A 15,023-nucleotide genomic window follows, 5' to 3' on the forward strand; every position below is an offset into this window, starting at 1 on the left:
TTACTTTGGGCCAGGCATGGTGGCTCACACCTATAATTTCAGAACTTTGGAAGGCTAAGGCAGGAGGATCACTTGAGCTCAGGAGTTTGAGACCAGCCTAGGCAACATAGTGAGACCCGTAACATAGTGAAACCTCATCTCTTAAAAAAAAAAAAAAAAAAATTAATTAGCTGGGCATGGTGGTGCACTCCTATAGTCCTAGCTACTCGGGAGGCTGAGGCAGGAGGATCACTTGAGCCTTGGAGGTCGAGGCTGCAGTGAGCCAATATCGCACCACCACACTCCAGCCTGGGTGACAGAGTGCAGAGAGAGAGACCTTAATCTCAAAAAAGAAAAGAAAACTTACTTTCCATCTCTGGTCATAGATTTATTTTTGGCAAAAATAGAATCACCTGCCTGGTAGTAGGCCTGTTAGAAGGAGTAAATATAAAATAATATACATGAAAACAAGTAGCATGATATCTGGCATGTAGTAGTTGCCTCCCTTTCCTTATACTCATGGCTTCCAGCCTTTTTTTTTTTTAACCACAATCCACAAGAGATTTTACATTTGAATCCAGTATATATAACTAAAACAAAAGTGCCACATACAGTGCACCCTGATTTTATTTCACTTTATTTTAATGCTGCTCAGAACCCACGAAATGGATTTTGCAACCCACTGTTTGAACAAGCCTACTTTACACCACGTGTGGGTATCATTCATCCAGGTTGCATATATGCCCTTCCTTTCCTTCCCTCCCTCCCTCTCTGTACCTGGAGCCTGGGGCCACAGAGCTACCTGCTGTCAGCACGTGCAGGGCCCGTGCTGGTGCAGTGTGGAGTGAGCCCTGCGGCCCAGCCAGAGCAAGTGCATCTCCTCCTCCTGTGCTTCTCCCCAGCCTCTCTACTGCATGATTGCAGAAGACTCCTGAGGCCCCTCCAGCCAGCCATTCTGCTCCCTGCCAGCCTGCATGGAACTTCCCCACACCCTACCCCAGCAGAGCCCACCTGAAGTTCCTGCTGTGAGGATTACTCTTGTTACCACAGGCCACTGTCTCTAGAAGGCCACTGTCCCCCAGCAGGGAGTGGAGTTTGGACACCCTCTCCCATTGAGTACTTTCTTCTTTGGGAATTGCTGCTTTTCTGTCTGAAGCCCAGAGAGCCAGGTGTCCGGGGTGTGATTTTAGCTGTCAGGGGGAGGAGGGTGAAGAGAGGAGGGGCCATGGCCATCTTGCTGCCCCTCCCCCACATCCTCAAACACCCAGCCAGGGGGGTGAAGGTCCCAGAGTGCTGGGTGACCAAAATCTGTGCCCAAAAGCCAGCATGCAGAGACTGAGCACCTGTGGAAGCCATGAGCTCTGGCCTCTGGATGCTGAGATCTGGTGGAAGAAACTGAACTTATAACCAGGCAAATAACACTTCAAAGCCCTAGAGAGCGTCAGGGGAGGGAAGGTTAGCGGCCCCAAGGAGTTGGTCTCCTAAGTGTTCCTCAGGCCCTCCTTTGGGAGTCTGGTACTTTGCTGTGGAGGCTGATGCCTGGCTGTGCCGCGCACAAACCTCGGAGCACTGTCCCAGCTGGGGTGTGACTTGGGGCCTGGACCCACATTCCAGGGTCAGCTCTGCTGGGTCCCTGGGCACTTCCTCTTTGAGGGCCACCCTTTGGTTTTTCACCTTTCGATGACTAAGAAGTGGAGGGTAATCTGTGACCTTGGTGGTGACTCACCACCATCGGACAGGCGGCCCACTTCTCCCCGCAGGTGAGCTGCGTGAGTAGCCCTCCTCCTGGCTGGGACTGTGGCGAGCTCCCTGCACCCCACCCCAGGCAGCCACGTGGCCATCAGCACATCATGGCCTGTGCTGAGTGCCTGCTCCTACAGCCCTGGGCAGAGTGAGCAGAGGACTCACTATCTGGGCATACCAGGCAGGTGCAGATGGGGAGACAAGATAAATCCAGGGCTGGGGCTCTTCTCTGGGTTCCCAGGCCCCAGGCAGCAGCGCATTCCTTAGCCCCCCACACCCACCACCTGGCCTCGTTCCCAGCCCCGGCCCAGCCAGGTGCACCCATCCTCCCAGCCTTTCTCAGTGCCACACAGCCATTCCTGCCTCTCATCAAGCAGGTTATGATGGGCACAGCAGTCCGAGAGGGAGGGGGATGGAGAGGACTGACTCACACTCCTCCTACTAGCTCTGGGGCCTCAGGTCAACCCCCTGGGCAAACAGGCATTCATTTAGCACCAAATTGACATTCACCTGCTAGGAGCTTCTGACAAGGTGAGCACCAAGGGCACTAAGGGTGAACCATCCCCAAATTCTGCCCTCTAGGCACTTACAAGGATGACTTATGCTAACGTATCATTAGGATATGCAGTGCCACAGGAACCATCCTAACCTCCCGCCCTTAGTGTCCCCTTCCCCTTCCCTGTAATGTTTGACCTCGGTGGTTTCCTTTTTCCTTCTATTACAACGTTCTGTCATTCTAAAGTATATCTTAAGTAAGCTAAATGCTTGCATTTGAGAAATATTTATTGAGCTGGTGTGTGTTGGACACTATATTCCAGGCTGGGGATGCATAGATGGATGAATATGACCCATGGGCCTTGCCCTCACGGAGCTTCTCCCAGGGCGTGAGAGAATAGTTGGTATGTGTAGATGCGTGCACACATCTGCGATGAACACCAGAGAAGGAAGCTGGTCCCATGGCTGGCGGAGGCTCAGGAGCCCATTAGGACTACCCTGTCCCTCCCTCCATTTAGCCAGCTGGCCCTCCCTTCTCCTCCTCCTTCTCATCTGCTGCACCAGGGGATGCCAAGGGAGCAGAGATGCCTGCAGCCCGTGGGAGCAAGTCCTGGCCTTTGCAGTTGCAAAAACTGGCTGCAAGCTGCTCCAGCCCCAGAGGAACTGGCCAAGCTCCAGAGGGCCTCCTTGGAGGGCCTCAGAGGGAGAGAGAACTGCTCAGTAATTTTGATCACTTTGGTAAGTATTTAAAAATACCCTGTGATTTAGCAGGAACCAGAATCCATCCCAATACTTTGATGTCTAGAAATGGATTTCAGTCAGTTGTTGTTGAAGTCCTCCTAAAACGGCATTTGATTTAATTCAACACATACTGAGACCACAGTCAGCCTTCTCGCAGGCGAGGAAGCCGAGCTGTATAAATTGTAGTCTAGACACCAATCTAAACATCTCAAACACAAGGCAGACATAGCTCAGCCCGAGGTTGGAGGCCCAGCGTGCTGTGGAATCGAGTAGAGGGGAGATTGATTCCAGCTGAGGGCAAGGGCCTCTGCCTGAAGCTGTGAGCATGTGATACTGTGTTCTCGCTGCAATATCAAGCCTTTGCATCTCAAGTTTGTTAATTTCCTTGTTTTGCAAGCTTAGACCCCCTGAAAACAAACCAGGCATGCTCAGGGGTTGGCGCATTTAGCAAGATTGACTGTGTAGGTGAGCCATTTACAAGCACTTGTTTGTTCCTAAAGCCCACACCCGAGAGCCAGGCTGCCATTGCCCCGGGCATAATTACAAAACAAGCTCCCATCGTGCCAGTCACTCACTCACCAAGGCACCCAGTTGGATGGCAGTTGTCACAGGGGCCTTTGGAGGGTTAGGGGGTAAGGGCATTGAAACAGAAGCAGGTCTCTTTGTAGACAGCCTGTTGTGAGGATGACCCTTTGACACGAGGCCCTTTGACACGAGGCGAGTAACCCCAAGTGAGTCAGAATTTACAGTGGCGGTTCAGGACAATAAGGACAAGGCAAGACCACGAGGCATGATTAGCAGGACTTGTCTTACACTATTTACAGGACTGCTTTGATTTTCAGACCACAATCGGTTTTCATATGACTGATTAAAAACATGTGCCAGTTGAAGTCACAGCTGCAGAAGAAAACTGGAAAAAGCAATGAGCCTTAGATGTTGGAACTTGCCTCTATTTGCAAAAATGACCTCTGACTTGATTTATGCCCTTGATTTCCTGACAGTGAGGGCTGTGTCTCTGAACCACTTCTCCTACCACACCCCACCCTACCACCACATTGGCCTGACTCTAGCAAACATCATGAGGCTCATCTTACAATTACCCAAAGAAAAGCATTTTTGAATTCCAGAATTCAAGTCCTGTTTTGGAAGAAGGCAACTGTTAGGCTCTTGCAAAATAAAAAGTTCCAAGTAAAGGAGGCTAACAGCAACAAGACCACAGGGTCTCATCCACGGGGCTGGGCTCTAGTGGCACTGGGGTTGGATGATATTGGCAGGCATCTTAACTACACTTGTTAAGCTTCTGTTTTCTCACCTGCAAAATGGGGAGCATGACCCCTGCCACACCCGGTAGTGTTGCAAGAATCACCTGTGCAAAGCTTAACTGCCTTAGGTGCTCTCTCCCTGCCCCCAGAGTCCCCAACCTCTTTGGATTGTATATTCTGTTTTTGTTTTCATTTATTTAAAGCTATATTGATTCAGTTTGTCAGATGTCTATTTTATGGATTTTTATTCTTTTGAAAAGATCTATTGAATCAATAGAGCACTATAATTCCAGTAGGAAAGAACCCTTTTGATGAGACTTCATTGAACAAAAGTTCCTATTGGCCTCAACCCCAAGGCCTCTGAGCATTTCCCTGATGGCTCCCTGTCTTCACTTTCTTCCGTCTTCCTAGACCCCTTCTCTAGAAGCCAACTGTTATGTCATTTTCCAGGCATTACCCCCTGATTACTTAATGCTTCCTGAGCCAGAGGGCAGAGGGGTGGCCGAGAGGAACAGGCCTTCATGTCCCCCACAAAACTGTCTATGGCACTTTTTGCTTGGGGCTCTGCAGTGTTCACTAACCCTGCCCCATTTGTATAAAACTATGCAGATAAAAACTATCCTATGCAGATAAAAGCTGTCCAATAATAACCCAACTGCTCCCACCACCTTTACAGCATTACCACCTCCTACTGAAACTTGCCTTGTATCAGGCCCTGGACTTGGTACTTGATACGTATTTCCATTCTCCTCACAACCTCCCTGAAAAGAGGTGCTAGTCAATAAAAAATGATAAAGGGGCTATCACCACTGACCCCACAGAAATACAACCAACCATCAGAGTATACTATAAACACCTCTGTGCAAATAAGCTAGAAAATCTAGATGAAATGAATAAATTGCTGGACACACACCCCCTCCCAAGACTGAACCAGGAAGAAGTTGAATCCCTGAATAGACCAATAACAAGTTCTGAAATTGAGGCAGTAATAAATAGCCTACAAACCAAAAAAAGCTCAGGACCAGATGGATTTACAGCTGAATTCTACCAGAGGTACCAAGAGGAGCTGGTACCGTTTCTTCTGAAACTATTCCAAACAATTGAAAAGGAGGGACTTTTCCGTAACTCATTTTATGAGGGCAGCATTGTCCTGATACCAAAACCTGGCAGATACAACCAAAAAAGAAAACTTCAGGCCAGTACCCCTGATGAACATCAGTGCAAAAATCCTCAATAAAATACTGGCAAACTGAATCCAGCAGCACATCAAAAACCTTATCCACCACAATCAAGTCGGCTTCATCCCCAGGATGCAAGGCTGGTTCAACATATACAAATCAATAAACGTAATTCGTCACATAAATAGAACTAAAGACAAAAACCACATGATTATCTCAATAGATGCAGAAAAGGCCTTCAATAAAATTCAACATCCCTTCATGTTAAAAACTCTCAATAAACTAGGTATTGATGGAACATACCTCAAAATAATAAGAGCCATTTATGACAAACCCACAGCCAATATCATACTGAACAGGCAAAAGCTGGAAGCCTTCCCAGCACAAGGCAAGGATGCCCTCCCTCACCACTCCTATTCAACATAGTATTGGAAGTTCTGGCCAGAGAAATAAGGCAAAAGGAAGAAATAAAGGTTATTCAATAGGAAGAGAGTAAGTCAAACGGTCTCTGTTTGCAGATGCCATGATTTTATATCTAGAAAACCCCATTGTCTCAGCCCAAAAGCTTCTTAAGCTGATAAGCAACTTCAGCAAAATCTCAGGATACAAAATCAATGTGCAAAAATCACAAGCATTCTTATACACCAACAGTAGACAAGCAGAGAGCCAAATCATGAATGAACTCCCATTCACAGTTGCTACAAAGAGAATGAAATACCTAGGAATACAGCTTACAAGGTGTGTGAAGGACCTCTTCAAGGAGAACTACAAACTACTGCTCAAGGAAGTCAGAGAGGACACAAACAAATGGAAAAACATTCCAAGCTCATGGATAGGAAGAATCAATATCACGAAAATAGCCATACTGCCCAAAGCAATTTATAGATTCAATGCTTTTTCCCATTAAGCTACCATTGACATTCTTCACAGAATTTTAAAAAGACTACATTAAAATTCATGTGGAACTAAAAAAGAGCCCATATAGCCAAGACAATCCTAAGCAAAAAGAACAAAGTAGCATCACGCTACCTAACTTCAAACTATACTACAGTAACCAAAACAACATGGTACTGGTACAAAAACAGACACATAAACCAATGGAACAGAATGGAGATCTCAGAAATAAGACCGCACATTTACAACCATCTGATTTTCGACAAACATGACAAAAACAAGCAATGGGGAAAGGATTCCCTATTTAATAAATGGTGCTGGGAAAACTGGCTAGCCATATGCGGAAAATTGAAACTGGACCCCTTCCTTACACCTTATACAAAAATTAACTCAAGATGGATTAAAGACTTAACTATAAAACCCAAAACTATAAAAATCCTAGAAGAAAATCTAGGCAATACCACTCAGGAAATAGGCATGGGCAAAGACTTCATGACAAAAACATCAAAAGCAATTGCAACCAAAGCAAAAATTGACTAATGGGATCTAATTAAACTAAAGAGCTTCTGCACAGCAAAAGAAACTGTCTTCAAAATGAACAGACAACCTACAGAATGGGAGAAAAATTTTGCAATCTATCCATCTGACAAAGGTGTAATATGCAAATCTACAAGGAACTTAAGTTTATAGGAAAAAAACAACTCCATTAAAAAGTGGGCAAAGGACATGAACAGACACTATTCAAAAGAAGACATTTATGCAGCCAAGAAACATATGAAAAAATATCAACATCACTGATCATTAGAGAAACACAAATCAAAACCACAATGAGATACCATCTCATGCCAAGCAGAATGGCAATTAAAAAGTCAAGAAACAACAGATGCCAGCAAGGCTGTGGAGAAATATGAACGCTTTTACACTGTTGGTGGGAATGTAAATTAGTTTGGCCATTGTGGAAGACAGTGTGGCAATTCCTCAAAGACCTAGAACCAGAAATATCATTTGACCCAGCAATCCCATTACTGGGCATATGCCCAAAGGAATATAAATCATTCTCTTTTAAAGATACATGCATGCATATGTTCATTGCAGTACTATTCACAATAGCAAAGACATGGAATCAACCCAGTCCTTCAATGATAGACTGGGTACAGAAAATGTGGTACACATACACCATGGAATACTATGCAGCCATAAAAAGGAATGAGATCATGTCTTTTGCAGGGACATGGTTTGAGCTAGAAGCCATTATCCTCAGCAAACTAACACAGGAACAGAAAACCAAACACATGTTCTCACTGATAAGTGGGAGCTGAATAATGAGAACACATGGACACAGGAAGGGGAACATCACACACTGGAGCCTGCTGGTGGGTGGCAGGGTGGGAGGGAGAGCTTCAGGATAAATAGCTAATGCCTGCAGGGCTTCATACCTAGGTGCTGGGTTGAGAGGCGCAGCAAACCATCGTGGCACACTTTTAGTATGTAACAAACCTACATGTCCTGAACGTGGATCCTGGAACTTTTTTTAAAAATAGAGAAGAGGTACTAGTGTCTAAATTTAATAGATGAAGAATCAAGACACAAAAGGGTTAAGTGGCTTGCTCAAGATCACATGGATGATATCTCAGACCATAACTGGGTGGTCATAAGATCATTTAGTAGAAAGCGTCCTGTTACAGGTGAGGAAATGGAGTCCCAGTTCTGGATGACACAATGAGCCAGGGCCCAGGCTAGAGCTGTGAGTCCTCTGCCTCCTAGTGCAGTGCTCTTTCCACTTCCCCCACTGCCTTCCTTTTATCATGCATGTTGTCCTGGACAGAAGGAGAGCTGTTTGAGGACCGGGCCAACCAACACCCTGCTCTTGGCAGCTGGAGCCATGTGATTCCTAAATACCCCTCTAGGAAGAGCTGCAGCGTCATCCCTGATCAAGCCCTGACCAAGTCCGCACACCACACACAAGGAGTACACCTGGCAGGTTTGGGGGGCAGAAGACAGGCAAGGGCTGGAGGTGCCTCTGACTGCAGAGTTTGTCCTTTGATGCCACAAGGATGCCACAAGCAGCTCTAGACTGGATTGCAAAAGACACACAGTGTCCCATGACTTTGGCTGAGTGTCCAAGCCTGAGATTGGCCATCTCTGCCTGCGATTGCCAGCTCAGTGTGATCAGTGAGGAGGGAGGACCTGATCCAAGGAGCCTCGGGAAAGGCTGAACTGAGGGCAAGGACCCTAGACCTCTCACAGGTTGCCCGCTTCTGCACACACACGTTCTTCTGGCTGTTTCCACGGACTCAGACTCAGAGCCTCTTCCCTTTGGCCCCAGCGGGTAATAGTTGATGTTTACTGATCATCTCTTATGCCACGTACCATGCCAAATGCTTACTCAGACCATCTCATCCACTTCTCACAAGAACCCTTTAAGGTAGGCACAGTTTTCCCACCTTTTAGATGAAGAAACTAAAGCTGCAGTCACTTGCCCTCATCAATGAGTAAGGAGCGTGGCCAGGCCTCGAGCCCAGTCTGCCTGGCTCCAGAGCCCGCCCCTCACAGGCTGCCCTCACCTTCCACAGCCCACCAGCCTTAGGACCCTCAGTGAACAGCACTCTGCTTTGTAGATGAGGGAGCTGAAGTCCAGAAGAGATTTACCCTGGGCCCTAGGCCCACAAAAGTAGACCCCCTGACTCCTGACCCTGTTGCCTCCACCATGCCGTGCCTGTGGGCTGAAGCCTGGGCCAGCCCTACTTCTGCTGTGAATTCATGGAAAACCTACCCAGTCCTTACGTTTTCTTCTCCTAACTGAGACTCCTGGGTTGGACTGAGTTGTAATTTTATGAAACCCTGAGCAGTGAGACTGAGATCAGTGAAGAGGGCCCGAACCTCATTTTGCCCTCAGGCATATTGAGCTCTAACTCCATCTAAAAATAAATTCCCTTCCAGTGTGCATTCAGTGAAGAGCTTGACACTCAGGGCCGTCTCCTGTAGGCCCCACTTGGCCAGTTAATGGGGAGGTAAGGAGACCTCACTCTCCCCTAGAACACGCTTACACTTTGAAAGCTTACTACATACTTTGTCTCTGGGTCGAAGGTTTTTCAAAGATGACAGATACCTCTTGCCATTAGCAATCTGTACTCTGGGCAGCTCTCCATTTTCTCTGATAAAAAGTGAAATAAGTGAAAACAGTGTTTTTAAAATCTATAAATGGGTGGGAGCCAGTTGTCATTTTCCCTTTCCTTCTCCTCCCCCTCCCTTAACTGACTTAATGAGGATCCAAGTTGAGAAGCACTCACTGAAAACAGCTGGTAGCATCATGCCTTTAAATAGCCCTCGCCACGCTTCCCCTTGGCAGCACGCAGTTGGCCCTGGCAGGGAAAGCCCAGGACAGAACAGGAAACTTTAGAACTTTCTGAAAAGAAAAAAGCTTGCCTTTCAAATGTGCTCCCTCTTGCCAAGACCTTTTTGTGTAAGGAGCTTGCAATGTTGTAGCCCCTTTCCCTAGTAGTTTCCAAGGAAAATCTGAGCTGATGAGGCTTGCCTTGGGACCCAGTGTGACTCTGGGCCTGGGGAGGTAGGTGGAGAGCTCCCCAGACCCGACCCCTGCCCAGCTCAGGCCAGCACCCAGGGCAGCAGTGGTTCCAGCACCATCTGCTCATCTGGCACCTGTGGGGGCTACAGAGCAGCTCAGCTGCAGCCTCTCCCCTTGATGTTCGTAGCTGTAAGGTCGGGGAAGTTGGCGTCCTCACCTCTAACTTGGGGCACATTCGGCCCTCCCTGAAAGTGGTACTGGGATGGGCCAGACTCCGCAGTGCACATCAGGTCACAGAATCCATGCAGCAGAGGTTGGTGGCAGCCTGTCGATCTCAGACCCTCTGGAGAAGTGGGGCCACAAGACTCTCTCTAGCCGCATTTCCACGTGCTGGGAAAATAGCAGCAGGTGAAACATATGGAGGGAATAAGTGGCCCTCACGTCTGGGTGGCAGCCAACAGTTGATTGTCTCCTCCCATGTCCCATGCGAGTGTGGCATCAGGTGGCCTTATCACCCCTACTCTTCGTAAGAGAACAGAGCCCAGGGCTTCTCCTGCCCTGCCCGGCCTCACCTAGGTCTAGAGCTCTTTCTTCCACATCGCAGCTCCTCTTTTGCGTTAAGGGTGACTGTGGCATGGTGCCGTTAATGGATAAGGACTTTGGGGTCCTGAGTGCCAGAGGAGGTGGCGGTTTGGCTGGCTCGGGGCTGTGTTGATCACAAGTGGATGGAAGAGGGCACTTTATCTTTCTTACTGTTGACAAAGTTTGAAATTTGAGAATGGACTGAAGTGTTCTTCCTCAGTACCTAAATGCTGTACCTGTTGTCTTTCTGGGGTTGCTCTCTCTCCCACCTTCTTTTTTCCATTTTTTTCTTTTTCGTTTTCTTTTTTTTTTTTGAGACAGAGTCTCGTTCTGCCGCCCAGGCTGGAGTGCCATAGCATGGGCGTGACCTTGGCTCACTGTAACCTCTGCCTCCCGGGTTCAAGCAATTCTCCAGCCTCAGCTTCCCAAGTAGCTGGGACTACAAGCACCCACCACCACACCCGGCTAATTTTTGTAATTTTAGTAGAGATGGGGTTTCACCATGTTGGCCAGGCTGGTCTTGAGCTCCTGACCTCAGGTGATCCACCCGCCTCGGCCTCCAAAAGTGCTGGATTACAGGCATGAGCCACTGCGCCCAACCTCTCCCGCCTTCTTAAACAGCTTGTAATGGACATACTATAGCTGCTGCTTGCAAACTGGTGGCCATCATTAGTTACATTAAAGCCACAGCCCATCACCGAGTGCTTTCTACGCTAAGCCAGGCCTGGTGGTCACTGGGAGCAGGATGTGCTCCTGCTTTCCAGGGGCTGGCAGATAAAACCTGTGCGTGTGAGACAAGTGCCCCGGAAGAAGCACGGACAGCGTGCAGGGAGAGGACCCCCTGGGGACCAGGGAAGACTTGATGGAAGCAAGGGTATTTGTCCTGAGCATGAATAAGCCCAGAGGTGGCAAATGGCATGTGTGAGGAAGAGCAGGTAGTCAGATGAGAAGAAGGGAGAGGGAGTAGATCCAAGGCTCATATCCTGTAACATCCCCGAGTTGCAGTGTGGGGAGGTCTTACCTGCAGTTTCTCTGAGGAGAGGATCCTTAACTTTCTTAGCTTCTCAAAGGGTTGCATGATCTCAAAAAACAGGATAGAGGAACAGAATAGATTGTCTTCTTTTTTTTTTTTTTTTTTTGAGACGGAGTCTTGCTCTGTCGCCCAGGCTGGAGTACAGTGGCCGGATCTCAGCTCACTGCAAGCTCCGCCTCCCGGGTTTATGCCATTCTCCTGCCTCAGCCTCCCGAGTATCTGGGACTACAGGCGCCCGCCACCTCGCCCAGCTAGTTTTTTGTATTTTTTAGTAGAGACGGGGTTTCACCGTGTTAGCCAGGATGGTCTCGATCTCCTGACCTCGTGATCCGCCCGTCTCGGCCTCCCAAAGTGCTGGGATTACAGGCTTGAGCCACCGCGCCCGGCTGATTGTCTTCTTAATGACTTGCAGCCAGATAGTAAGAGTCATTGAATGCCAGGCTGAGAATTTGGAGGACATTAAGGTCTTGCTCAGGAAAGGGACAGAGACTCACACTGTAAGAGAATCAATGTAGCTGCAAACAAAGTCAAAGGAGGCCTCATGTCCAGGGGAGAAGCAGCTTCTGCAGCAGTGCCATCAAAAGATAAGACAGGAGCTATGGGAGTCACTACGGATGGAGGGACTTAGCGGCAGGAGCCTTGAGGATGAATTCGCCATAGGGGTTTAGGGAGAATGGAAACTGGTTCAGAAGGAAACTGAAGGTTCTGTTACAGAAAACCAAATTGGTCAGAGCATTTTCAGATACATGAAAGTGATGAACACATCCATGTGGAACACTGGTGTGAGTTACAGAGTGACAGGTGGGGGGTCCCACAGGTGGTTGGAGACGTGGGACTGGAAGTTTGAGGGGAGGGAGGGCTGGGCTAGCGGTGCTGCAGGCCCAGGAGTTCCCACCTTGCTCTGCATGACCCCAAGGACGATGGCGCCTGGGAGTGCCGAAGGAGGGGCAGGGAGAGGTAGAGAGAGGCAGGACAGCTGTGGCACCACATGTCACAGAAGTCACAGGGAAAGGGAGCTTCCAGAGAGAGGAGCTGCCATTTCAGTGCTGCAGAGGCCATGGTGGAGGCCTGCACTGACAAAGAGCCAGAGCATTCCAAGGCCAGATTGGATAGAGGGCTGCAGTTGACTTGAAGGGGGCGGGCAGCTGGTGGCACCAGCCGCTGCATTTGCTCTGCTCCAGAGACGACTCCAGGGCCTGTCGGATTGCGTGGGGCTCTTTGCCCTGCGGCACAGGAACCCCGGTGAGTGCTCGTGCTCCTGAGCAGTTTTCTGTTCTCTTCTCACTGCTGCCGTGAATCCGCCTCCTGCCCTTGGGTTAGCTCCTCCACTGCGGATTTGCTGCTTCTGATCTCCTGGGAGCTGGGAGCCGGTACAGCCAGGCTCAGTAGGACCAGATCCTAAATAAAATGGACTGTGGGAGGCTCCCTGTGGGTGAGGCGATGAAGCCTTTGCAGTGCTGAGGGTGACAGCTCTTGGTGGCCCTGCCTGGTTCTCGCCACTGCTCTGAGGTGAGATTCCTGGACACGTAAGGTGTCACTGTGATTGTGTGGGTGTCGGTGGGGTGGGACTAGAAGGCAAGCCTGGTGACCAGGAGCATGGGTGCCCACCTCCTTCCTCTGCAGCCCCTCCCTTCTCCTCCCCTCCCTTTTCTCCCTCACCTCTCAACTGACAGCACGCTGCTGCTGGGAATGCCCCTCCACTGCCCCTTCCCTGCTGCCCGGACTGCGGCCCGCGGGACTGCCCTTGGTGCCCTGATGTGGGGTCACCCATGTGTCCATCTCCTCCACACTGCAGTCTCCCACGTGGCGGGTCCCATGGCTGGGCCACCCCGCCACGCCTGATGCCTTGTACGGTGCCTGACACAGTGTGGGCTCGGCGGGTGCACATCTGAGGTAGAACGTGGCCCTGTGTCCACAGATTAGAAACCGAGATGCCGAAAAGGCCAAATGGGCTGCCTCCGGTCCTGCCACCGCTCTTCCGCGGACTGGGAAGGTTCTCTTAACACCCAGCCTAGCTTCTTTCCAGTAGACCAGACTGCATATGCGTTTGGAAATAAATGGAGACCATGAATCATTTAGAAATTATTAGGGCTGGGTGTGGTGGCTCAGGCCTATAATCCCAGCACTTTGGGAGGCCGAGGCAGGAGGATCCCTTGAGGCCAGGAGTTTGAGACCAGTCTGGGTAATGTAACAAGACCCTGTCTCTACAAAAAAGTGAAAAAAAATTGCTGACGTGGTAGCACACGCCTATAGTCCGAACTACTTGGGTGGCTGAGGCAGGAGGATCACTTGCGTCCAGGAGGTCAAAGCTACAGTGCGCTATGGTTGGACCACTGAACTCCAGCCTGGCTCACAGAGTGAGGCCCTGTCTCTAAAAAAATAGAATGTGTTAAAAAGCTTATCAGACCCTCTGTCTTTATGAAGTCAAAGGTCCAACTGAGTGGAAAAGGCAACCTTCCTGATACTTCAGATCTCTAAATGACTGTGTGGTTCAATTGCACACACACTGTCTTGTAGCTTGGACCAGGCCCTTGTCTTTGTCCTGAAAAAAGGCAGCAGGACCTGAGTGCAGGTATCTCATAGGAATTGGCAGCCAGGAGGGCGCATGTACAGGCCCTTTGAATATTCCTGAGAGATATCACAGTAGTGAACTGCGTGCACCTCCTTGGAAAAATCCGAAGGGCTTTGCCTCAGCGGAGAAGGCAAATCCAGCCCAACATGCATGAACAATAAATAACAACTGTTCTGAGTTAGCTTGAAAGCTCCGAGTTGCACTTTTTTTCAAGTTGTTTGTGCTAACCACAATTTTTTTTCTCCCCTTCTTTCCCACCAGGGCTTATTTCAAAACCTTTGTCCCTCAGTTCCAGGAGGCAGCGTTTGCCAATGGAAAGCTCTAGGAAACACCAGTCTTGAGAGGTGGCCAGCCAGACTGCCTGTCCACATGCGTGTCAGCACACACAGCCGCTTCCTGGAAGCCGCCTGGCATGTCTTCACGGCAGCGTTTTGCTCACACAGCAGCTTTGCACACCCCAGGCAGCCCCGACTGCTGAAATCCAACTGGAGCTGGCTGGTGGTCCCTGGATCCTAGAGCCCTTCACTTCGGGTTCCTCCCTCTTTCTTGCCTCTATTTCTTAGTTGGAAGAAATAAACTCACAAATTATGGTGCAGTAATTTTCCGGGGAAAGTAAAGCATCAGGAATGCCCACACCTTTCTTCCAAAGCCTTTGTCTCTGAGACCTCTTAAGTTTTAAGATTAAATGCCCCTCGCCGTTTTTCCTCTGAAACTAGTGTCTTCCCTCTGTGCGTGCACGTGTGTTTCATACCTCAGCATTTCCTATCTGCGCAGTCCTCCACTGTGAGAAGGAGTTACCTGAGTCAGTCTGACCAACCCGCTGGGTTTCAGCCACTCACCCAGCCTGGCCAAAAGCTGTTGCTCAATGACAAATGGGTTCTAGCACACACACCCCCACCCCCGGCCATCCATACCCTCCAGCCCCCTGTGTGGGCACCTTGTGCTCAGGCCAGCTCCACACAGTAGGTAGTCATTCAAGTTTGCTGAGTGCACCAAGGGCTCTGTCCTTCCCGCTCTC

At 49.3% G+C, this 15,023-nt stretch overlaps 1 protein-coding gene across 11 annotated transcripts in view; it reads left to right on the forward strand.

Annotated features, from left to right (window-relative positions):
- Positions 1-14,717, forward strand: part of BABAM2 (BRISC and BRCA1 A complex member 2) — a 456,088-nt gene extending 441,371 nt beyond the window's left edge. For 5 of the 11 annotated variants that reach the window (XM_017947401.2, XM_017947400.2, XM_021925235.2 and 2 more), the window contains 2 exons: positions 2,782-2,955; positions 14,267-14,717. In XM_017947401.2, coding sequence (XP_017802890.1) covers positions 2,782-2,941 — 160 coding nt within the window. In that variant the 3' untranslated portion in view covers positions 2,942-2,955; positions 14,267-14,717. Of the gene's footprint in view, positions 1-2,540; positions 2,714-2,781; positions 2,956-3,800; positions 4,440-14,266 lie in introns of those variants that run through there. The other 6 variants (XR_002516866.2, XM_009183905.3, XM_017947402.2 and 3 more) reach the window with 3 other exon arrangements.
- The last annotated feature ends 306 nt before the right edge of the window (positions 14,718-15,023 follow it).

Source organism: Papio anubis, chromosome 14, assembly GCF_008728515.1.
Source record: "Papio anubis isolate 15944 chromosome 14, Panubis1.0, whole genome shotgun sequence".
NCBI classification, from domain to species: Eukaryota; Metazoa; Chordata; class Mammalia; order Primates; family Cercopithecidae; genus Papio; species Papio anubis.